The following is a 22,672-nucleotide window of genomic DNA, read 5'->3' on the forward strand; positions in this document are numbered from 1 at the left end:
ACCTAATACCTAATACCCAACATGCACTCTCTGCTCTCTACTAGGTAGTACAGATTGTAGTCATCTGGCTTGTTAGAGCAGAAACCTCTGATATTAACTATTAACACGCTCTTCTTTTCAGTAGCCATTCACTGCTGCAAAGAAGTGCTATGCAATAAGCGTATAATCTGGAGTTGTGAACTAGGGGTTTCTGACGTGGGGGTGGTGTGCTGATAGGAGGTGGTTGGGGTTCTGGGTTCTGCATGTATGCAATGCGTTATGGAGTAGCTTATATACGTCTGGGCTCGGTATTTGTGATTCTCCTTCTCATTGATACCTCTAGATGGAATGTTTTTGGATTGAAATAGGAACTGGGAATGGAAATTTGGAAGGGGATGCGGAGGGGAATGGGGGTATCTTGGTGCTTGTGCAACGTGCGAAAGAAACCAACGGGGAGAGAGAGAGGAAGAGAGGAAGGAAGGAAGAAGGAGAGAGAGAGGGAGGGAGAAAACATCCTGATGTGCGCCAACCCATGCATGCACTTGATCACCATACCCTTACATCTCGAATTCAAGAGGGTGTCATACCATATGCCTGTGTCGCGTCAGTACCATGTCTTGGCGTCGTGAAAACGGAATAGAAGGGACAGAATGAAGTGGGATGGAAGATGGAGGAGCGTACCACAACGAGCCGCCACGGAAAAACCTAAGCAGGTCTTAGCACGCATTCCTTCAAGAGCGGAGACGGGAGAGGAAGCTAGTTCTCTGTTGTCGAGGGAGGCTTCACATGACGACGCACTTTTGATCCGCGTACACCTCGCCGTACTGGTCGATGCCGGCCATGTGCTCGTTGTAGCGCTGCTTGGCTTTGACTTCGTCGGGAAACCATTTCTTGAGGAAGGCGGCGAGTTCGTTGTCGAGATTGTCTGGGGGGTGGTGTTAGTTGCTTGTTCGTGAGAGGGGGGGCACTGAGAGACGCACCGGAGTTTGCGTCAAAGACGGTTTTGGCGCGGCAGTAGGGGCAGTTGTGTTGCTTGTTGTTCTGCATCACGATCAGACAACGGATGCAGAAGACGTGCCCGCAGGACAGCTTCACGGGCCGCCATTCTATCTCGCAGCACATGGGGCAGCTGTAGTCGTCGAGCTGCGGCACGTGCGAGAGGATCCGAGTGTTGACCTCTGCGCAGACGGCTTTGGCGAGGTGCTCGGAGAACTCGGGATACTCGACCTGTCGAGGGAAGGTTTGCTTGACGCCCAGCGCTGTGCGCTTGTCGAACTTCTTCAGGATCTTGATCATGGCGTTGTGGTTGATCTCGCCGAATCGCAGGCCCTGCAGGATTTCCCGGTTGATGTGCATGAACATGTTGAGCGCGGCCATGTTCTCCTTCTTCTTGAACTTCTCGACCAACCCAGCTCTTGCGACCTTGTTGGAGAACTCGGCCAAACGGCGTGTGGCCTTGTCGGCGTCGTGTGATTTGTGGTCCTGTTCCGTGGTGCCGAAAAAGATGCCTTCTTCAATGTACATCTGGAAGACCTGGCGCCAGGCAGTGATGGTCTTTTTGTTGGAGCGCTTGTTCACGTCGGTAAGTTTGGCTATTTGGGAGCCCAAAGATTCGATTTGGGCGTGCATGCGCTTCTCCTCACGTTCTTGCAGCTTCTCCAACCCAGCTACTTCGCTGGTTAGTCGGGTGAAGAACTCCGTGTCCGAGGTCAGGGGCACCTCGACAGTTCGGTAGCCGGGGCGAGAACCGTGTGTGAGGGAGTCTGCTTCTGATGATTTCTGCGAGTCTGCTTCTGATGGTTTCTTCAAGTCTGCCTCTGATGATTTCTTCGAGTCTGCCTCTGATGATTTCTGCGAGTCTGCTTCTGATGATTTCTGCGAGTCTGCTTCTGATGATTTCTGCGAGTCTGCCTCTGATGATTTCTGCGAGTCTGCTTCTGATGATTTCTTCAAGTCTGCCTCTGATGATTTCTTCAAGTCTGCCTCTGATGATTTCTTCAAGTCTGCCTCTGATGATTTCTGCGAGTCTGCCTCTGATAAACTCGGCGAGTCTGCGTCTTCAAAGACGCGGAGAGACGTCATGCCGGTCTCGACAGCCAGCATCTGGAGCTTGCGCTTGGTCTCCTCATCGATGCTGGCGCTGTCCACATCGCCGTTCTTTTCATTGACGTAGAAGAGCAGCTTTGGGTGGAAGGGCTTCCTCTCTCTTGGGGAGGCCGAGGCGGCCGTGTGGCCGTTCAAAATGTACTCAAACGGGCGGTCCTGGTCGCCATTCTGGTCGGCCGAGGCGTTGTAGTCCTCGACGTGCTTCAGCAGCTTGGACAGGGTGGCGGGGTCCAGGCCGAGGTGCTGCAGCTCGTGGGTAAGGCGGTTGATGACCTTCTTGAGCTGGCTGTAGGAAATGGCGGAATCGACCCACTCGGGCGGGAATCCTTCGTTCCGCAGGCACTGCTTGAAAACGTGGCCGAACTTCATGGTTGGACCGTGGTCGATGGGTAGGGCTGGCGACTCAGATGCGCAGAAGCAGCACGTGGGTGGGGGGATTGGTCCTGGGTCGAGCGGCGGCCGACACAAGCTGGTGGCTGGGCGTCTTCGGCTGCAGCTTGTCTAGGGCGCAAGCCAACACCCTGCGATGATCAGACGTTGCTGCAGGTGCATTCAAGGAGCAGGACGGAGGTGTGCTTGTGCGCGCTGGGCGTTGCTTTTGCAGCGTGGTGGTGTTGTTTCTGTGTTTCTGTGTTTCTGTTGGGACTCTTATCCGGACGTCATGGGGTCGATGATGAATCTTCGTGCCCTGCCGGGGGGGATTCACGCCTTTATGAGGAAAAACAACGCACGACATGCATGCGTCAACGGTGAAAATCGCGCCGTCCATGTCGGTGCCGTGGCCAGGCCTGTCAGGGCATGTGGCTCTTTCACTCGCTCTCGCCTCTCGCCGTGTCGCTGAAGCCTGGGTTTTTTCGTTTTTTTCGTTTTTCCCCACGCCGGGCCAATCACGAGACCGGCGCACCGCCGTTCGGAGCGGGTCAGGCCTAGCTCCGCTTGCCATGGGCCACGCGCTTTCTCGCAGACGATGCCAGGCGCTGTTCGACGCAGCAACTCGAGCGAGCGTGAGGCATCACCATGGGCGCATCGCACTCGACTGGCGGCAGGGCAGCCGAGGGGCAGGCGGGCGGCGAGCTCAGGACGAGCTACTACGACCTGCTTGGCGTGGAGCGGGCGGCCACGCAGGACGAGTACGGCGTCTGCTGCCTCACCGTCCTCGTCCAGCTCTTCTGACGTGTGCAGACTCAAGAAGGCCTATCGCAGGAAAGCACTCGAGCTGCACCCCGACCGCAACTATGGCGACGTCGAGCGCACCACCGCCCTCTTCGCCGACGTCCAGCACGCCTACCAGGTGCTTTCCGACGCGCAGGAACGCGCCTGGTACGATGCCCACGAGCGCGACATCCTGCGCGGCGGCACCGGCGAGGCCGCGGGCGAGGACCACTACCAGGGCAACATGAAGGTCACGACGCCCGAGGACATCGCGCGCATGATGGGCCGCTTCAGAAGCAACGTCGACTACACGGATGCGCCCAGTGGCTTCTTTGGCTTCGTGCGCCACACGTTCGAGCAGCTGGCCAAGGAGGAGGACTATGCTGCCGACTACGAGGACATGACCATCCCCCACTACCCCTCCTTTGGCCACAAGGACGACGACTACGAGGGCGTGGTGCGCGACTTCTATGCCGCCTGGGATGGCTTCGCATCGGTAAAGAGTTTCGCGTGGCTTGATGTCTACCGCCTGTCAGACGCCCCCGACCGTTACACCCGCCGCCTGGCAGACAAGGAGAACAGGAAGCACCGCGACGACGGCCGGAGGGAGTTCAACGACGCGGTCAGGACGCTGCTGGCTTTCGTACGCAAGCGCGACCCTCGATACACGCCCGATACACGATCTGCCGACGACAAAGCCAAGGCACAGCGAGAGCTCAGGAAGGCACAGGCTGCACGAGCTAGGGCAGAGCTGAACGCAAAGCTGGAGCGCGAGGCACAAGACCTTCCCAACTGGGCCACCGAGCGACCGCCGAGCGAACTGGACGAGTCGGAAGAGGAGCTTGTGGAAGAGCACTTCGAATGTGTGGCATGCAACAAGACCTTCAAGAGCGAGCGACAGTACGAGGCGCACGAGAAGAGCAAGAAGCACCAGAAGGCTCTCAAGGACCTCAAGAGGAAGATGCAAAAAGACAACGCACATCTGGATCTGGACGACTACCGAGTCAGCAGTGGAATCATCACGCCTGCAGAGCATGGTGGAGACGAAATTGCAGCAGACTCAGATACTGTCCCAGCGACCAACGACAGCATTGATGATATCACAACAAAGGCCCAAAACCTTGAACTGCACGAGACAGACATAGACGCAGGAAACGATACCACCACAAAGGCCCAAAACCTTGAACTGCACGAGACAGGCATAGACGCAGAAAAGGAACCCGAAAGCAAAACGCCGTCTTCGACCACCCACGACGCACCTAGCCCAACAAACGCCCCAAAAGAGGAAGAGTACGACAACAACGACGACGATGACGAGTACGCCACACGTTCTGCCATCGAAACTCGCCTCGCCCCCCTCGCATCCTCATCTACCTCGACCCCCCAGCCAGGCACCGAAACACCCGACACCGACAGCACCGGCGCCCAGGGACCGAAAATGGGCGCCGCAGCCAAGAAGCGAGCCAAGAAGGCCGCAAAGCAAGCCGAGACCGAGTCAGCCGGTGCTGAGCACAAGTGCATAGGGTGTGACGCCTCCTTCCCGTCCAAGACGAGGCTGCACGACCACCTCAAGAGCAATCCAAAACACGCGGCGCTGAAGACGACTACGAAGCCTGGGGGTAAGAGAGGGAAGAAGAAATGAGAGAGGGAAGAAAAAACAAGAAAGAGAAGAAGATATAATAGAGGGAAGAAGCAATGAATAGAGGGGTGGGTATGATATGAATTACGATTTATGAGCGCATTGGGTGCTGACTGAGAGATCCTGCCTGAGACAGAGCTGCATTGGGTGGGGCGTCGACATTACATAGTAGCATAACTGTTGTGGTATCTATCACTATCAAACATCACAGGAGTTGTCGTCGTGCAGAGGTTCCCCTCTACTCTCCCTCATAGGCAATCGCGGACTGGCGTTTCTCCATGTGCGTCTCAGCACCAGACCATCACCAACGGATGCACTGCCACCAAACATGCGATACTCATCCTCGTAGCAGCTGCAGACTATTCCAAACAGAGCGGTATGAGGCCAACGACAACGAGCATATTGCAGGTCCTCCTGATAGCCTGATCTAGGCCTGTTGCTCTGGAGAAAGCCAAGACCTGCCAATCGAAGAGGCAAGACACCAGCCTTTTTGAGGCTTCTTGGAGTCTACGGATGCCTCGAGTGTGCTTTTGTCTTTGTACCAAGAAGACGGCAATGAGTCCAGACGAGTAAGGCCAGTGACGCGACGGTGGACTATTCCAACCTCTTTCTTCCAACCCGCTGTTGAGCATCGGCCATACTGTTCAACTAAGAATAGGTCCCTCCTTTATAGGCAAGGTCGCACGAAGGCGGTGGTTCGCTCAAGCATCAGCGTCTGCGCAGCCACTCACACTATCCCGTTTATGGAAAGAGGAACTGCAGCTCGTCAGCTCGATACGTAGGGTTGTCAGCATGCGGCTGAGCCAAGAAGAGACTTGTGCGAGAGTATAAGAACGCGAAGAGTATTACTGCTACCGTCTACTCGCGCACTCGATCTGTTCAATATCACAGAAGAGAGGGGTTCGACATGGCGACGAACACATACTACGACAGTAACCCTCCAATGGCGCAGGAGCAGGAACAACATCTTCTTGCACACTCTGCACCTCCAAGCGGGCATCAACTACAACAACCGCCGCCCCTGAAATCGCTACATCTTGCAGCACACATCGACTACCACCACGATCAAGCCAGCTCTGAGAAGTTCGAAGACCTCCAGCACGCACAACAAGAAGATGCAGTACGGCCATCACCCCAACCACAGCACCCAAGACTGACAGACCCAGCACATTAAAGCGCACATCCGCCGCTTCCGCATCCTATCCCGCACCCTGAGCTTCCTGATCTCCATCGGCGTCCTCGTCCCCATCACCATGACGCTGATCAAATTCCTGCACACGCGCGCCATCCACCACGACGTAACCCGAGCCGACGGGACCACCATTTCGCGCACGGCGTGGGCCAAGGACTCCAAAGCATGGCCGACGTACCTGTATTTCAGCACCGCCGCCGTCTCGGCACTGCTGGACTTCAGCACCCTCTTCAGCTACCGGTTCGGCGTCAGCAAGGCCAATTCCGCTTCTTCCGTGGCTTCCGTCTTCAGCTGGGTCACTATGCTGGGGAATCTGGTCATGTGGTGCGTCGCTGCGGGTGTGTATCGTAATGAGAAGGATAAGCACGGGAAGAGTGATGATCTCTGGGGGTGGACGTGCAGTGCGGGTGCGAGGGCGATACAAAAGGAGTTTGCTGGGGAGTTTGATTTTAATCGTTTTTGCGACGTGCAGAGTGCGAGTTGGTATGTGGGGTTGGTGCAGGTTGCGGCGGGTTTGTTGACGTTGGTCGGGTATGTGTTGGTGTGCAGGAGGGAGAGGAGTAAGAGGAGGTTGACGAGGTGGTTGGCCGCGGCAAGTTAGGGGGGTGCAGTGGTGGAGGAGAGGGACCTGTCAGTCTGTCAACGCTGGGTCAGAGCAGACGAACTTTGAATACCATGTCCCTAACTGACGCATGAGCTACAACTCACATAATCAAATTAAACCCTCATCATTGTTCTGGTTCATGTGAAAGCGGCAAGTGCCTTACACCTGGTCGTTTGTCGTGTAATACTACCAAGAGTAAGACGATCTACATGGAGGATGATTTCATCTCGCAGCGCAGGTTCCTTTCTCCTTTCCCTGTCTATACATTTTCTTCATCCAGTCTGACCATCTGCCCTACATTTCTCTTTCACTCCAGAAGCTACAACGTCCTTGCCGTTCAAACCCGGTTGCGATCCGGTAATGATGATGTATTGGGTGTCGACTGAGAAATCTGGACTTGCGCTCTGGTGTCCATGGAAGGAGTTTCGACTGTGCGCACCACCTTGAATACGGAATGAGATGCCTAGCGCACCGTGCCAGTTGGAGAGATAAACTCTTTGGAGACACGACGATCTGGCGCCATTCAAGATGGAAAAGGACGAAAAGTGTTCCGTTTGAGTGTATGGTTGTCTGGGCCATCTGCTGGATCTGTCATGTCCGCTCGTGTCTGGCATAGGCCAGGTCGGAGCGTAGTTCTCGGAGATCTTGATGTCGAAAACGTTCGGCGCGTGTACGATGTCGCCCTTACGTTGGCAACGAAATGCCTTATGACCGCCGAGTTTTTCGTCGAGAATGTCTCACCTCATCAACAGATTCATAGACGAGAGGGGTATCTTTGCAAACTGTGAGCCGTCACTTGAGAAGGAATTCGAGCAGCGCATCCCGTTGAACGATGACAGGCCTCTGTATCCAAGTTTGATTGCGACACCACCCGCTCCAGCATATGAGCGGGTGGAAACAGTCTACTGAGCACTGCGAGAAGCGTAGTAAAAAGTATCCTTCAACTGATGTTTTAAGCTCTGAAAATCGTGGCGTGGGGCTACTGGCTTTTTCCGTGGCAAAAGCTTGATCGATTGGCGAGAGCTTGGTTAGCGGCAGTGCAGCCAACTGGGTTTCCCACGCGCAACTCCCATTTGATAAGTCTGCTTGATGCTCAGCTCGCCGCTCTCTCCATGGATCCAGGTCCAGGTGCATTACCGGTGTCTGTTTGCGCGATATTCCTACTGTCCTATCATCTCCACGCGGGTCACGACAGAATCACTAGCAGGGCCTAAGCGACCGCCGGCGCGCAATACAAGAAGTTTCTTACTCTTGTAGCTCCTCTTTCCATTGTTTTTGCTCTGTTCTCTCCATTTCTCTTTTTCGCGTTGTAGCTCAACTCAATGGCTGCTAACGATCCTGGTCTTGCGCCTCTCAGCGCGCCGGCGGAGGATCCTATCAAAGGCGCTGTCAACGTTCCCATCGACACGGAGATACCGGTCGCGCCTGATCAATTTGATCCCAGATACGAAACGACCAGGAAGGAGATCTGGGCCTACTACTCTTACTATATTGGCGACAATGGACTCACCCTTTTCAACTTCGGCCCTACAGCTTTCCAGAACCTGATGTACCAAGCTGCGGGAGACTCTGAGATACTCCATTTCATGGGGCGAGATAGGACAATCAACAGTATTGTACTTCTGTGCAATGGCATCAGTTTCGCTATCCAGATCGTGGTCTTTCTTATTCTGGGTTCCTTCGCGGATTTCGGCACATGGCGACCTAACATCTTGATTGTGCTGTCCATGATCGCTTTCGGTATCGGTTTTGGTTGGCTGGGTGTGCACACCGAGCAGGACTGGCATATCGGCGTTGGACTTTACATTGTCGGTCTCATTGCTTATCAAACGACTGTTACCTTCTGGACCGCCGCGTTTCCAGGCCTGGCAAGGAACACCAAGGCCTTACGGATCAAGGCTGATGAGTTTGCTGATGGACAGATCACTCGCGCGGAGTATGACTTCGCAGACATGATGGAGAGGAACAAGCTCTCCAACACGGCCTTCTACATACAGTCCATATTCGAAATCGCTATCCTGGCTGTCATCGTAGGTATCATGTTTGGCCTGCACGTCAACGATAGCGAAGCGAACAACAACTGGGGTATCTCTGTGCTCATCGCTTTCGCTACGGGCGTTTGGATCCTGTGTGCTATTCCGTGGTTTGTGCTGGAAAAACGACGCCCTGGCCAAGATCCTGGGCGAACGAACATCATCCTTGCAGGATTCAAGCAGCTCGGTTATGCGATCAGTCAGATTTGGCAGCTGCGTCAGAGTCTGGCGTATCTCGTTGGCTACTTCCTGCTTGGCGACAGCCTCAACACCACTGTGACGGTGATTGGAACACTGCAAAACGAGATTGTGGCGTACAACAGCTTGCAGCTCGCTTACTTGCTCATCGTCGGTATTGCTGCGCAGGCGGTTGGTATCGGAGCATTTTGGCAAATTCAGAAGCGCTACAGACTCTCCACGAAGACGATGTTCATGGTCGTTGCCGTATGCATTGTTCTGCTCGACGGCTGGGGTATGATCGGAATCTGGACCCAATCCTTTGGCTTTCACAAGACCTGGGAGGTCTGGGTATACCAAGCCTTCTACGGTCTGCTCGTTTGTCCCTGGTACAGCTACTCGCAGACCATGATCAGTGAAGTGACGCCGCGCGGCAAGGAGTTCCTGTTCTTCAGTCTGTTTTCGATTGTTGGCAAGACAAGTGCGTTCATCGGTCCGTTGGTGAGTAGCGCCATCATCGATGATACCGGGAATAACAGCAGTCCGTTCTACTTTCTGTTTGCACTCAGTTTGGTTAGCTGTGCATGGCTTTATTTCTTTGTGGATGTAGACAAGAGCAGAGTGGAGCAGCAGGACTTCTTGGAGAAGGAGCAGAGTGGTAGAGCGGAGGTGATCAGAGTTTGAGACTTAGACCGTAGCAAGGGATCTCATGCTACACAATGTATTCATCTCAATATAGATGCCGTGCTTCGTCCATTAAATTGGACTATTGATTAAGGAGCATTCTGTTTCATTGAATTTGCAAAAAGGGGACCCTAGGAGGATTCACCGTGACAGAAAGATTCGCACTCGCTTTCGAAACTCGTATCCTCATCCGATATCTCATTCATCTCTGAGGCAACCGCACTATGCAAAGTCGTTCCAGGTGCATCAATTATCCCCTCGAGATCCGCGCCTGCATAACTTTGATACTATTTGCTTTCCTCGCGTATGATATCCCATGCCGCGTGCGTGGTCAATGCGGCCAAGGTCAGCCCTCCTTGCAGCTATCTCTCTACGCTTGTCCATGTATCAACCTTGTAATAAGTCTTGATTGCGCCCAAACTCTACTGTCAAATGCGTTTCCCTCTGAAGCTGAGTCGACTGTCGGGCGTACGACTGGTCTTAAGAAGGGCAGCAAGAACCTCTGCGTCCACTGCAAACAACTCGATCCTACCGGTTGTAAAGCGAAGTCGATGGATAGCAATGTGTCCGATCTGAGCCATCGAAGTCAACAGGTCCGGAAAGATTTACCAAACAGCAGACATGCTTGCTCCAAGACATCTCGCACTTTACTTGGTAGCTGATGCTGCTCTTCGCAGGCAAAGACAACGGGTGAAAAGAACGGGCCTTGCAGTTTTTTGGGACAAGTGGCTTCTGGTTGGGAGAAGACGCAGACACAGCTTCAGATGTCAGACTTTGAAATTCACGCCTCTTAAGATACATACCTGCCTGTTTCCCTTTTTGCTTGTCAACGGTAGCCTCTCCATCGAGCGCTGTCGAGATGCTATCGTCTCGCTGCCCTCAGTGACTTACCTGGTTGCATCTGCTTGCGATTTTGCTGCCTTTGCATTCATTGTAGATGCAAAGACAATTTCCCTCGAGGACCGCTTTGACCCTGCTACCCAAGCTGATGACCGCTGTGATCCTGGGTCAGCGTTCGTGTCTCGTTTGTGCTTTTGTGTTTCTGGGTGACCTTTCTGAGGCTCTTGTCGTTCTGTGGTTGCTTATCTGACCCTTCAAATACTTTGGATGCTGGGTGAACCAACTTTTCGTTAGTAGATACCTTGACCATATCGCTTCCAGTGAGGAAAAACTGGCTGCTGAGGCTGATAGGTTTTCGCGAGGCCGTCGTGCGCTTGACTGCAAGGATTACCAGATCCCTCAAGCTAGAACTGAAGCGTCAAATCAAGTTTCTGGTGCCATGTGACTGACTGTCTTTGCCGGAATGCTGTGGGTTCTCGAATTCTGGAGCGCTGGCCGATGCATTCGCATCTTCTAGTAGTTTGGCCGGCTATTGGTAGGAGACCGAGGTCAGCTTCTTTCGGCAACCATGGACAGACCATGCAACAACATGTATACCATCGTTATGGAATGACAGTAGCGACTCGAAAAAAGCTCTTCCCTGTAATGTGTAGTGATGGAGAGCTGGCTTCTGGTCATAGTCTCAAGGCCGGCACTCGACACGAAGTCGAGAGTAAGTGACAGGGCTGCATGGAGATCAAGAAGATGAGAAATGCCTGCGGAACATGTGATCATGGAAAGACGACCAGATACGGTAGTAGATGGATCGGTGGGACCGAAGCTGATTTTAGAACTCGACCATGTCGGAGCCGTGACGTTCTGCTTGAGTACTAAGCTGACCAACGTTTTAGAGCTTCTTACAAAGACCAAACCTCCAGGTTACGATACTTTGCAATCAAAGGCTGCATACCACGGAATGCGATCCTACCCTCTCTCACAACCGGTCCAGTGTCTGTTTTTGTATCGTCAAACTTGAAAATCTCTAGCCCGTTGATGTAGAAGCTGGCCTCCCTCTTATCCTTCACAACCGTGATATTATAGTACGCGCCCTGCGTATCGGCAACATCAGGAATTGGATCCGCGCCCTGCGCAACCAGGTTGAACCCCGGGCTCTTCCTCAAATTCGCGACATGGAACGCCCTCTCCTCGGGCCACCTCCTGCGGAAGTAGCTTGCGTGCAGCAGCCGAATGTCGCTGGAGTGGTACTGTGGGTAACTTCCATTCCGCGGCTTGAGGGTAGGGTCGAAGATGCTTCCACCCGAGACGGACGTTGCGCCGAAGAAGAACATAGCCAGCCCGGGTTCTTGGACGGGCTGGAAGTCCCACGAGATCCTGATTCGGTCGGGGAAGATCTCGGGCAGCCAGTACACGAAATAATCGTCGATGTTTCCGGCGCCGCCGAGCGTGAGCGTGTTGTTGGTTACATTGGCCGTGACGGGGCCTTCGGCGACCCAGGAAGAGATTGCGGCGCTGCTGTTGAAGGTGTTGCGGTAGAGGAGCTTCTCGGCGACGGCGCCGCTAGCGGCGACAGAGAGGAAGGGGAGTAGTGACAGATGCATGATCGGCGCAGCAACCACGTCGTGTTTGTGAAGCTGTGGCTACTGTTGCAGAAAGGCCACCGTTTACGGACGAAGAACGTTCCAGGTACGGACGGGCTGCACACTTTGATTGCAGGTATACCGTTGTACCCGGCGGGGTGATTGCCTTTAATAAGACCGCCAGCTCTTGCGACATCTGAGTTGGCACGGGCTGAGCCATTCCAAGCCAGAGCTTCATCTCCGCTGTTGCTGCAGGCTGGCGAGAAGAGGAGAAACGTTGCTTCCCACGGTTAGACATTGATGTTGCCATCGACCGGGACGAATGCATCACCAAACGTTCGGGTCGATCTGCAGGGACGTGAGCACACACACGAGTTCTCGAGTACGTGAAACTCGACGTCTAGCTGTGTTCTTCGTTGTCGCTAGAATTCGGCCGAGCCGTCCCGTCGATCGCTTTCATTCGGGGCTTCCACCTATCACCGCTGTCAGTGAAAGCCTGCGAGTCATGGCATGCCGAAATTGCTTTAGAAGGGTGCTACGGCAACTCTGGCGCTGCTGCGCGGTTTTTGGCAGATGCCTAGTCTAGTCACCACACAGTATGTGGTGCAATGACTTTTTGCATTCCTGGTTCGATGAGTATGCCTGATGCACGACGCGAGACGACGATTCATGGAGTGTGGCGGTTTGATTCTGGAGTATTTGCCATGATCCATTACTAAAATACGATACGGTGCGATAACGCTAACAAAACACAAAATAGGCAAACTATTCTTTGGTTCGGATTTCTGCAGATTGCAGCTCGAACGAGTCGTTGTCTTGAGGCCTCCAGAATCGCTTGTCGCCCTTGATGGCGCGGATGAACCACGGTTGGTTACGTGCAGAGTCGGCGCGGACTGGTGAACGATTAGCATACTTGTGACGTCTTGAGAAGCAAGGAAATTCGACTTACAGCTCCAGTACTCCTTGTTATCATAGTCAGGAGGCAGGAGACGACCACCAGAGATCGCACCAAGGACCCAAGTAACAGTGTTGAGGATGGCGTAGCACATGATACCAGCAACCAGACCGTAGGCAATCGAGTAGGAGAAGGGCATGAACATGAGAGTGACGAAGGCTGGGATAGAATCTCCAGGGTAATTCCAGTTGATCGCAGTCATACCGCGCATCATCATGCAACCAACGAGGACCAGAGCACCACCAGTCGCCCAGGGTGGGATTGAAGCGAAGATGGGAGCAAAGAATAGCGAGATGAAGAAGCACAAGCCAGTAGTCATGGCTGTCAAGCCAGTGCGACCACCTTCCTGAATGCCAGAACCAGATTCGACAAAGGCAGTGACAGGCGATGAACCGAAGAGAGAACCGACGGATATGGCGACGGCGTCAGCACAGTAGGCGATAGTGCTCCTAGGAAAGTCACCAGTGTCTGGATCAACAACGCCGGAGAAGCGGGCCATGGAATACAGAGTACCAGTAGCGTCAAGGATGTCGACATACAACATGGTGAAGACAGCAAGGATGAACTGACCAGCGACGTCGCCGTCAATGGTAGAGAGGGTCCAGTCCTGAACGGCCAAAATCCTCTGGATGGGGTGGAAAGCCACGACATTCTTGAAGAAGTCAAAGCGGCTGTCGCCAATGTCGCTACGCGGGAAGTATGTAATGGAGGTGTCGCGAGGCCAGGAGAAGATGGATACGAGAGCAATACCAACAATCATGGCACCGCGGACCTTGTAGGTCATGAGCAGCGCAGTCAGGACTCCACCAACCATGAAGCCAAGCCACATCGTTGGCGAGGTTGCCTTGTGCGAGAGACAGGCGCCAGTGTCAGGGTCAAGGTACCGAGGAGGGCAGCCTCCGAGCTCGAGAGGTGTGGCTTTTGAGCCAGTGATGGCGCCAATACCAGCAGAGTAGGAGAGCCCGATCAAGGTGAGAAAAAGGCCAATACCAGCGCCACAAGCTACCTTGATGGAGGCAGGGATGATGCGAGCAAGCCACTGACGGATACCGAGGAGAGACAGAGCAATGAAGATGAAGCCCTCAACGAAGACTGCCATCATGGCGACACGGTAGTTGATTGGTCCAGTTCCGTGGAATCCAACGATTTGGTAGGCAAGGTAGGCATTCAGACCCATAGCAGGGGCAACGGCAACTGGAAGGTTTGAACTGATGCCCATGAGGAAGGATCCAAAAGCGGCGATGGCAGCGGTGGCAGTGACGAGATCTCGGTTGACCTCAACAAGACACAGATTGTAGTCTCTATCCTTGAGACAAGTAGGGTCAACTGTGTCGTTGCAGACACAGGTCGCACCCGAATCCGTGAGTACGGATGCCTGGAGATGGTGGATCAGCCGCTGTCAAAAAGCCGATCTGAGACAGCTACTCACGTTGACAGCAATGATGTAGGCCATGGTAAAGAAGGTGGTCAGGCCGGCTCGCAGCTCGGTGGTGAACCTCGCGCCCTTTATTTCATTGGGCTGTCGTGGTCAGTGTTGTTCTTGTTTGTGTTGCTCAGAAGATGAGCAGACTTACATGACCAGATCCGTCCAGATGGAAGTAGCGCCCCACAGGGGAGCCTGACACAATGTCATTTGTCCTGGCCTTGAGCGCAGCGAAACCCATGATTGCAGATGTGAAGTAGCAAACAAGGACAAAAGATACGGTATGCTTCAAGCAAGAGGATTGCACGACGCCAGGAAGGTAGACGAGCACAGTACTTAACAGCATGGTTTGACACCTCGCCCAACTAGTCGTAGCATGGACGAGTAATGTCGGGGGTACTCCTTTTGGAGAGTTGACACTCTGCTTGCTCCAACGTACACCACAGTGGTGCACGTACCCGCCAGCCTGCAAGCCATAGTTCTTTTAGTGGCTTGTTCTACATGAGGCTACGGGGATAGAAGGTTTCACTAGCACACGGCGTACCAGGCTGCTTTACCTCATCGCGTAGACAAAGCCCGCGCAACCGGCTTATCTCTGCCGAGATGGCGCGCTTGAATGGAGGACCCAGCAGCCCACAATTTTCGACGATCGTGTGCGCCCGCGGTGCTGGTTCTGTAGGGCCGCGGTCGACAGGGCGGTCAGCCTGTTGGGCGACGCAGTGATTGACGTGCGTTGTATTTTTGTTTGCTGCGACTGACGCGCGCTCTCTCCCCCGTTGACTCTAGGATGCCAAACGTGTCCTGAGACAGTCGTGACGGGCAGGCATGCCAGCAAGATGGTGTGCTCGGAGATGACGAATGAATCAGACTGGTGTGGACCAGGAACAGCACCTGGGCAGACGGCTCACGAGAGAAGCGCACGCAATGCAGTCGACCGAGGCCGGTGCAGAGCACCATCTGGGCACGAAACGGCAACGGTACCTGGTGAGGCCGCCCGCGGTTGACTACTGGGCGGGGCAACTGGACGCGGGCATTCACAGGCATTCACTAGCCACTGTCTTCCTGGAAGGTGGCCGTCAGGCGGGCCAGGGCGGCAGAGCCAAGCTCCAAGGTGCCGGTCAGTCGGAGCCGCTGGTGTTGTTGAGATGGCAGCAATGGAGGCAGTGGGTGAAAGTGGTGCATGCGCCGAAGATCCTTTTCCCATGGCGATAGGGACAGGCAGATTGCCAAGGTCTGTGCGACTCCACCGGTTCGCTTCGCGGGAGCGGGAAGTCTGTCCCGGTCTGTCCTGGTCTGTCCTGTCCTGGTCTGTCCTGGTCTGTCCTGGTCTGTCCTGGTCTGTCCTGGTCTGTCCTGTCCTGGTCTGTCCTGGTCTGTCCTGGTCTGTCCTGGTCTGTCCTGGTCTGTCCATGTCATGCTCGGCGCGCCTGACTGGCTGCCGCTGCCGGCCGCCAAGGGCCATGCAGAGTCAGGGTAGGGTGGGTGCCTTGCTAGGCAATGCGAGGCAGGAACGAACGTGCGCCGGAGAAGGCCCATGGGCAGCGTTCCTGCTGTCCCTTTGCTTCCAGCAGCTCCTCGAGTCCTCCGAGCGCGACGCCCATGGTATCGATGCTAGCCGTCTTGGGCGCACCTTGCACGCGAGTACAGACTACAGAGTCAGTCGATCCGGCGCCGTGTGCAGCGCTATGATAGGATCCGTGTGATTCCATCCATGTGTGCAACACATGTGCACTCCTCGTGCTCCCTGGCGTGGTATATGTTGATGGTCAAGATCGCACCTCGCCGTAGCTACCGGTAGGCCCACATGCCCATTCGCTGCTGTCCATCGCCCGCCGACGACATGTTCCCGACCTTCGACGTCCCCCCCCAGCATGCCGAGACGGTGGGCGCTCGCAAGCACAGAAAGGCAAAGGAGGAGGAGACTGCCAGGCGCGCCTCGACGGCAACATCACAGTCGTCAGGGAGCACTCGAAGCCTAACGGCCGAGTCCAGCGCCTCTTCCAGCAAGAAGAGTGGTGGCTTTGCCTGGTTTGGCAAGAGTAAAGGGGTTCAAGAGATACCCAAGGCCCCCTCTTTGAAGAACAAGATCTCAGCTGCACATGCGCCTGCGCCTGCGCCTGCACCTGCACCTGCACCTGCACCTGCACCCGCACCTGCACCTGCTACTGCACCTCGGCCGCGAGAAACACCGTCACCAGTCGCCAGCTCTCCCGCCAGCGAACTTGCACCCCAGCAATCAGACAGACGCCCATCACAGCGCTCCAATCCAGACCTCCAGTATCAACACCAGCAACGCTTCCATGTCCCACCGCCGCTGCAACCACTCCCGCCTCCACCTACAGCCGCTCTTCCCCAGCTGCCATCCCCTGGTCCGAGTCCACGAGGTACGTGCATGAATCCCCTGTCCTCATCTTATCTTGCCATCTGCAAACCATGCCATCTTCAGGATGCTCGGTACCCCAACAACGCCCATTGCGCAATACAATCCTCGTACGTTCTCCCAAGGCCTCGGGAAGGATCAGCGTCGTCATACCACGACTCAATCGCTAACACCCACTACAGGAAGGATCGACACGGGGCGACCCTTGCACGATGCTGATCGCATCAAGTCTACTTACTCGACCCTCTCACACAACTCTTACAGCACGACAACTACTTCGTCGGCTCGCACCGGCTTCTCCAACCAGAGCATCTTCTCAAATCCTCCCCGTCGCCACGATGACGTTCTTGACGTTCTTTCCGAGGACAGCTGGTACGGTGACGATCACTCTCCGCTGTCCAAGACACCCTCACCCGTGACCCCTCCTACGCTTGTTGACAACAGGCGACCACCTTCAAACCGACAGCATGCCGACCCTGCGTATGCAAGCAACGTACAGATGGAGCCTGTCGAGACACGATCTGGTAGCCGGATGAGCGACGGCCCCACCAAAGCTGCGCAAGGACCCTTTGCCCGTGCACTGGGCAAGATGGAGAGCGCTGGCGCTCGCATTGTCTCTGCGCGATTGAGCGAAGATTGGGAGGGCCTCGACGAAGATGATGAGAGCCTCCAAGAGGTTCTCTTTGAGAAGCGCCTCTGGGCCTTGACAGCTTATCAACGCTTGACACAAAACAAGCAGCTTCAGTCACCTGCACACGACGCACTGGCAAACAGCCGGCCGGCCGACCAGAGGAGGGTCCTGCATCTCCATGGCAATCTCGCTGACGGCTGGGTTCTTGCAACACGCTACCCTGCAGCGACTGTATACACACTCTCGTCCGCCAACACTTCGAATCTTCCAACATCGCATCCCGCCCCGTTGAACCATCACTCCCTTTTCTCGCCGTCCATCTCATCGGCAATGCCGTTCCCCGACAACTATTTCCATGTCGTTGTTTCGCGCTTTGTCTCCACCTCCCTTCGCAACGATGAATGGGCGCGCTCCTTCTTCGACTGCATGCGTGTGCTCAAGCCAGGAGGCTCGATCGAGATCCTTTCGGTAGATGCCCACATGAGCGGCGAAGGGCCACAGCTACAGAACTGGGTCGACGAGCACATCACCTGCAGACTCGAGGCTCACAACATCAGCATGGTCCCATCGGAGAGTGTCCTCGACACCATGGAAATCGTCGGTCTTGAAAACATTCGCCGTGCCAGAGTGGCTCTCCCTGCCTATCTCGGCTCACCCAAGGCAGTAGCGAAAGCAGCACCCAACCACCATGGCCTCAGCGCTCCATCGCCACAAGACGTGGTCGATGCAAGCCGTATGATGGCCTACCTAGGTCGCCACTTCTACCAGGACCTTTATGGAAAGTTTGTGCGCCTGTCACAGGGCGAAGAGTGGTTCTGGTCCCGGAGGGAGATTCGGGACGAGTGCGAGAGGTACCAAACCAAGATGGTCCTCACCATTGCATGCGCTCAAAAACCCGGTGCGGCTATGGGTAACGAGAGCTACCTCAACCTTTGACAGCGGCTCCAACGTCTACTCCAAAATTCTCATTTCCCTGCTTGCTATGCCCGAGATTTGACATCAAGTTTTCTCATCTCTGTACGCCGCTTGGTACGCTCGTTCTACATTTCTACACGATACCACCTTTAGACAGACTTTTCTTTTGTTGCCATGCTACCCATGCTCGGGGTGCCCGCTTGTTCAGATACCACGTTAGTACCATGCAGTCTCCGATGTATCTGAGTATGCTGCGCGTACGACTCCAAACCTCACTGTATGCTCTGCTGCACGCTCCTATACTAGCACAAAACGCATCATCTGGTAACTTCACTGCAATGCACGTTCTACTGCAATACCCATCTATCGGCCACTTATCGCTATTTCAGCCTCCTGCTATAACACAGGCTGTGTTCAGCAATACCTTCCGTGAATACATGTGCACGGAGAAAACTCCAGTCCCCTTTCCCACCTTGCCCTGCATAACCCATGTGCTTCGCCTAACGCGAGGCTTCTGCACGTCGGAGGGCTTTCTGCGCTCGACGCGGCGCGAGTCCTCCTATTGGCGCGGGAGCAAGCCTCTCCGATGGCGGCAGGGATCTGTGCTACCGGAGGTTGGTTTGGGTAGGTACCAGGTACCAATCCAGGGTTGAGCTACAGGCGCCAGCGCAAGATCAAGCCACTTTGGGCATGGGCAAAACGAGTCGGTCGTGATAGAGAGTAGTCAGTCGTAAGCCTCTTTTTCTCTCTCTTAACCCTTTCGATGCTCGCTGTGGCTCGACCACGCTAATACTAGGCGTCTCGGCGCTGTGTCTCTGATCCGGTCATGGCGTGCGTGCAAGTATAGCCTCTGTGAAGCTAGAGACTCGTGTACGACGTCTGCCATGCATGGTGAATGGGTGCCTGTAGATAGCGTAGTGCCGAGAGGGGAGATGAGGTGCCGCAGAGCGCGGTGCTTGCCCTGCTTGAGTCGAGCTCGTTAGGCTTGAGAATGCATGTGATGAGACGATACCTGAAGCTGCTTTGAATTTGAGTTCCTGAGGTTGCGCGCTGACGCTCGATAGACCCCCGCGTAGGGAGTTGTGGGGCAGGCCGGAGTCATCTCCAGTGTCCTTCCTGCAGTATTGTACCTACCCATGTGCGAAGCAGAACTGCAAGAACCTGCACGAACCTCAAACGTACCAGCAGAACTCGGCTTGCATCTACATGCATACATGCATGAATGCACATATTATATGCATCGCAACCAAGTCCGAGTCTGCATGTGCATGCACCTTCTCCATGGTTCATGGTTCGCACGCCTAGGGTCGTACGAAACCGTTGGGTTCCTGCACTCTCCCTGCAGGCTGCGATGGAGTTTCGCAAAAGCTCCGGTGAGCTGGACTGGATGGTTAGTTGGGTAGAGTGTGCATGACATTTCAGACGCGCAGCTGGAATCTCCTGATTTAGCATGGCGACCCCGCTACTGTTCGCTTGGTATTCTACTACGGTACTGGTTTGACAACGATATCTCATCCTGGGGATGTCTTGGCACGAGGGCTATCGACTTGATTGTGGATGTGGACGATGGAAAACGTGGAGGTGGGGATGTTCGTAAGTTGGGCGCGTTTGAAATGACGAGGACCGGTACGAGATCGAGGTTCTGATGTTGCGTCTCAGCTTCAGATTAGGATCCTTTGGTCGTCAGGATCAATGCTTGATGCTTGTCTGCATCTTCGTGTTGCGTGTTGTGCCTCGGTGCAGAAAGCACTCCCTCGTATGTCCTGCAGATGAATACGTTCCTTTGCTGCTTTCCTAACTCTCTACTGTTTGACCTGGGTCCCTAACAAAAGACCTCTGTTGCACTTGTATCTGTACATGGGTGCCACCTAGTTTCTCTTCTTTCTGGGATTTCTAATGCGCTATTTGGCTTTAGCGCCTACCCTGAATCAGAGCCGCAAATTGAGTTCTGAGCAATAACATCGCGACAACTACAGACAACTAACAAAATTACAAGGTTTGATTGTGTGATAGAAAAGAAAAAAACTAAAAACATACAACAGCGGGTATTCGCTAGTGGTCACCCACCTAACTACTAATCCGCCGGTACGTTGCTTAAATAGGGCTGAGCGAACGGGAAGCCTTGTTTTCAACGTCCTATGGTCGTATGTGGAAAGTTAGTATTATAAAATAATCTATATTATAGACTGTGACACCTCATCCTCAGTAACAAATACCCTTCTGAACGCATCGAATACCATCAAAGTGACAGCCATGTCTTTATTGCCAAGCACTAAGAGTGTGATGTTAGTTGTGGGCTGGCCGAGAGCATCCAAAACTTACCTAGAAGTCATTGCTACTAGTTGTCTAGGACAGCGTGTTCAATATTTAATCTTTTTACACGCGTGGTAACTTGTTTTACTTTTGCATTAATCGTAAAACATTTTCCTTTGCGCCTTGCTTTCTACGCTAGCTTTAAGCTCTAGTTTACTGTCTACTATCTTAACTCTCTGTTGTACAACTTAGGTAATTCATACCTTTGTTGTGCTTGTGTCTGGATATAAAAGCTACGTGATATCTTGTTTTCCTATCGCATCCAATGCGGTGTCCGGCTTTGACGCTCACCTTAGATAATAGCTGCAAGTTGAGTTGTGGGCAATCACATGGCAATACCTAGATAGTAGTCTTACTTCGAAGCCGCCGCACTACGAGAATGGCAGCGGACTTATGCTGCACCGCCAAGACCTCTCAGGTCAGCTGTCATTACGGCATTCATCTATTCTTGACTCGACTTGGGTGGGCAAGTACAGGACGTCACATTGCACTTCACCTGATTTCGTTGGGGTATCAAATTGGAACGTGCCCATCGAGTACCGAGTATAATGACCGTGTTGAGACTGAAAGGCCGGTTCAACGTATCGACCACCAGGATAGGCAAGCAAATTTTCTAATCCTGGAAGTTACGTGTGCGGGGCAGTGTATGTCGATCTCACCATACAACCTTCTGCTGTCCGTCATCAAACCCTGGACACAGATTTTGAGTAGAGGCGATTTGGCGGGGGCATATACCCTGAAAAGGACCCTGTACAGCTTTATCAATCACCGTAGTGACTACTAAGACGATGCCATATGGGAGCAATACATGGCCAATCCAATGCAGCAAATACGAAGCAATCTAGAGGCAGAAGGTGTTCCCAAGCAATGGGATTGCATGAACTAGAAGATTGTGGTATAGATTCTAAATAAATGCAGCGTTGGTGGCGCATGATGAACGCACGCGCTGACATGAGTGCCACAACAATCATCACCCGAACTGCGAGACGTCAAACCCGAGAGGATCTGCGTGTAAGCATACTATACTTAAACTAGTTCTTGCATAATGAAACTGATAACGCAATGCAGACGGTTCAATGAATGGCTTGAGTCCGGTGAAGAGGAGGTCAATCCCGACAGCTACCGTTACCGCGCATGCTTTTACATCGACAAGGGCTGTTCGAGTTGCTATAATATGTTCATGAGCGGCATATTGCTGGATACAGACAGCCCATTGGACATTGTGGATACCGAGGGTTTTAAGTTTGCTTACCTTGTTTCGAGGTATAAGGAAGAGGGCTGGATCGTTGTTACTTCAGGAAATCTCATGCCTAGGGCGGATCAAATTCTTGTGCATGAAGGGAAATACCAGGGCCGGGCAGAGATTCAGAGTGAAGAAGGGGAGATTACAGTGGATTTTCAACAATTAAAGCGAAGGAATGCATGGATTGAGACAGCAGCAATTGTGTGCTCTCAAGGTCATTTATATAGCCAGAAAATTTATTAAGGTTAACGTATTCTACAAGCATGCCGCTCACCTAAGTTGTCTGCTTACTTTTACTAAGACTACACTAAACTTTATACTAACGTATTTAACAGGTAAGTCTGCTACACAGGCGAGTCAGCCACTCTGCCAAGACCACACCAACATTCTACCCTATTATGGCTTGTATTAGCCTATATTAGCATTGTTTATAGTAGTACAGTATATAATATTATTTAGTAACACCTTCTTTAGGCTTTTTACACGTGCGTAAGTTATGCCCTATATTGTAGCACTTTTTATAGCGTCTTTAGGTTACCTTACCTCCTTTAACATATACTTGCTTCCTTACCTTCTTACTATTACTACACGCCCTAAACTTAGTTAGAGTAGTTAATTAAAGGCCTTCCTTAGCTGTTAGGACTCCCTCCTGCTGTAACTGCTTTCTTTTATGCAATTTACGTTGCGTAGCAGCCTTATTTACTGCTTAAAGCCTAGTAATCTCCCTTTAAGCTAACACTAGCTTATGCGCTACTATAGCTGCGCCTTTAGTAAGCTTTTTAAAGGCCTTAACTATTAAAGTTAGTAAGCTGCTTGTATGCCTTTAAAT

At 53.3% G+C, this 22,672-nt stretch overlaps 7 protein-coding genes across 8 annotated transcripts, besides 7 other annotated features; 4 read left to right on the forward strand and 3 right to left on the reverse strand.

Moving 5' to 3' along the window:
* Positions 1-17: part of a tandem repeat that runs on past the window's edge.
* Positions 18-761: 744 nt separating this feature from the next.
* On the reverse strand, positions 762-2,454 carry EKO05_0009805 (RING-type E3 ubiquitin transferase; the record flags this gene model as incomplete). Its single annotated transcript, XM_038942617.1, has 2 exons — positions 762-904; positions 960-2,454. The coding sequence occupies 2 exons, from the start codon at positions 2,452-2,454 to the stop codon at positions 762-764; spliced, it is 1,638 nt and encodes a 545-aa protein (XP_038795178.1).
* Positions 2,455-3,102: 648 nt separating this feature from the next.
* Positions 3,103-4,879, forward strand: EKO05_0009806 (uncharacterized protein; the record flags this gene model as incomplete). Its single annotated transcript, XM_038942565.1, has 2 exons — positions 3,103-3,215; positions 3,268-4,879. The coding sequence occupies 2 exons, from the start codon at positions 3,103-3,105 to the stop codon at positions 4,877-4,879; spliced, it is 1,725 nt and encodes a 574-aa protein (XP_038795179.1).
* Positions 4,530-4,554: a tandem repeat.
* Positions 4,880-5,783: 904 nt separating the features above from the next.
* On the forward strand, positions 5,784-6,669 carry EKO05_0009807 (uncharacterized protein; the record flags this gene model as incomplete). The annotated part of the gene is made up of 2 exons (XM_038942498.2): positions 5,784-5,996; positions 6,043-6,669. The coding sequence occupies 2 exons, from the start codon at positions 5,784-5,786 to the stop codon at positions 6,667-6,669; spliced, it is 840 nt and encodes a 279-aa protein (XP_038795180.2).
* Positions 6,670-7,994: 1,325 nt separating this feature from the next.
* Positions 7,995-9,566, forward strand: EKO05_0009808 (uncharacterized protein; the record flags this gene model as incomplete). Its single annotated transcript, XM_038946935.1, has 1 exon — positions 7,995-9,566. The coding sequence occupies one exon, from the start codon at positions 7,995-7,997 to the stop codon at positions 9,564-9,566; it is 1,572 nt and encodes a 523-aa protein (XP_038795181.1).
* A 1,736-nt stretch (positions 9,567-11,302) lies between these two features.
* On the reverse strand, positions 11,303-12,004 carry EKO05_0009809 (uncharacterized protein; the record flags this gene model as incomplete). The annotated part of the gene is made up of 1 exon (XM_038946936.1): positions 11,303-12,004. One exon carries the CDS (start codon positions 12,002-12,004, stop codon positions 11,303-11,305), a length of 702 nt encoding a protein of 233 aa, XP_038795182.1.
* Positions 12,005-12,748: 744 nt separating this feature from the next.
* On the reverse strand, positions 12,749-14,602 carry EKO05_0009810 (uncharacterized protein; the record flags this gene model as incomplete). Its single annotated transcript, XM_038942604.1, has 4 exons — positions 12,749-12,876; positions 12,933-14,313; positions 14,368-14,457; positions 14,513-14,602. The coding sequence occupies 4 exons, from the start codon at positions 14,600-14,602 to the stop codon at positions 12,749-12,751; spliced, it is 1,689 nt and encodes a 562-aa protein (XP_038795183.1).
* Positions 14,603-15,632: 1,030 nt separating this feature from the next.
* Positions 15,633-15,770: a tandem repeat.
* A 395-nt stretch (positions 15,771-16,165) lies between these two features.
* EKO05_0009811 (uncharacterized protein) lies at positions 16,166-18,308 on the forward strand (the record flags this gene model as incomplete). Of its 2 annotated transcripts, none has more annotated exons than XM_059637619.1 (2): positions 16,166-16,851; positions 16,924-18,308. In XM_059637619.1, the coding sequence occupies 2 exons, from the start codon at positions 16,809-16,811 to the stop codon at positions 18,306-18,308; spliced, it is 1,428 nt and encodes a 475-aa protein (XP_059493602.1). The 2 variants fall into 2 exon arrangements, with proteins under 2 accessions (XP_059493602.1, XP_038795185.2); XM_038942667.2 differs by having other exon boundaries at positions 16,166-16,745.
* Positions 16,455-16,534: a tandem repeat.
* A 1,173-nt stretch (positions 18,309-19,481) lies between the features above and the next one.
* Positions 19,482-19,514: a tandem repeat.
* Positions 19,515-22,089: 2,575 nt separating this feature from the next.
* Positions 22,090-22,172: a mobile genetic element.
* Positions 22,160-22,672: part of a mobile genetic element that runs on past the window's edge.

Source organism: Ascochyta rabiei, chromosome 17 (genome assembly GCF_004011695.2).
Source record: "Ascochyta rabiei chromosome 17, complete sequence".
NCBI classification, from domain to species: domain Eukaryota; kingdom Fungi; phylum Ascomycota; class Dothideomycetes; order Pleosporales; family Didymellaceae; genus Ascochyta; species Ascochyta rabiei.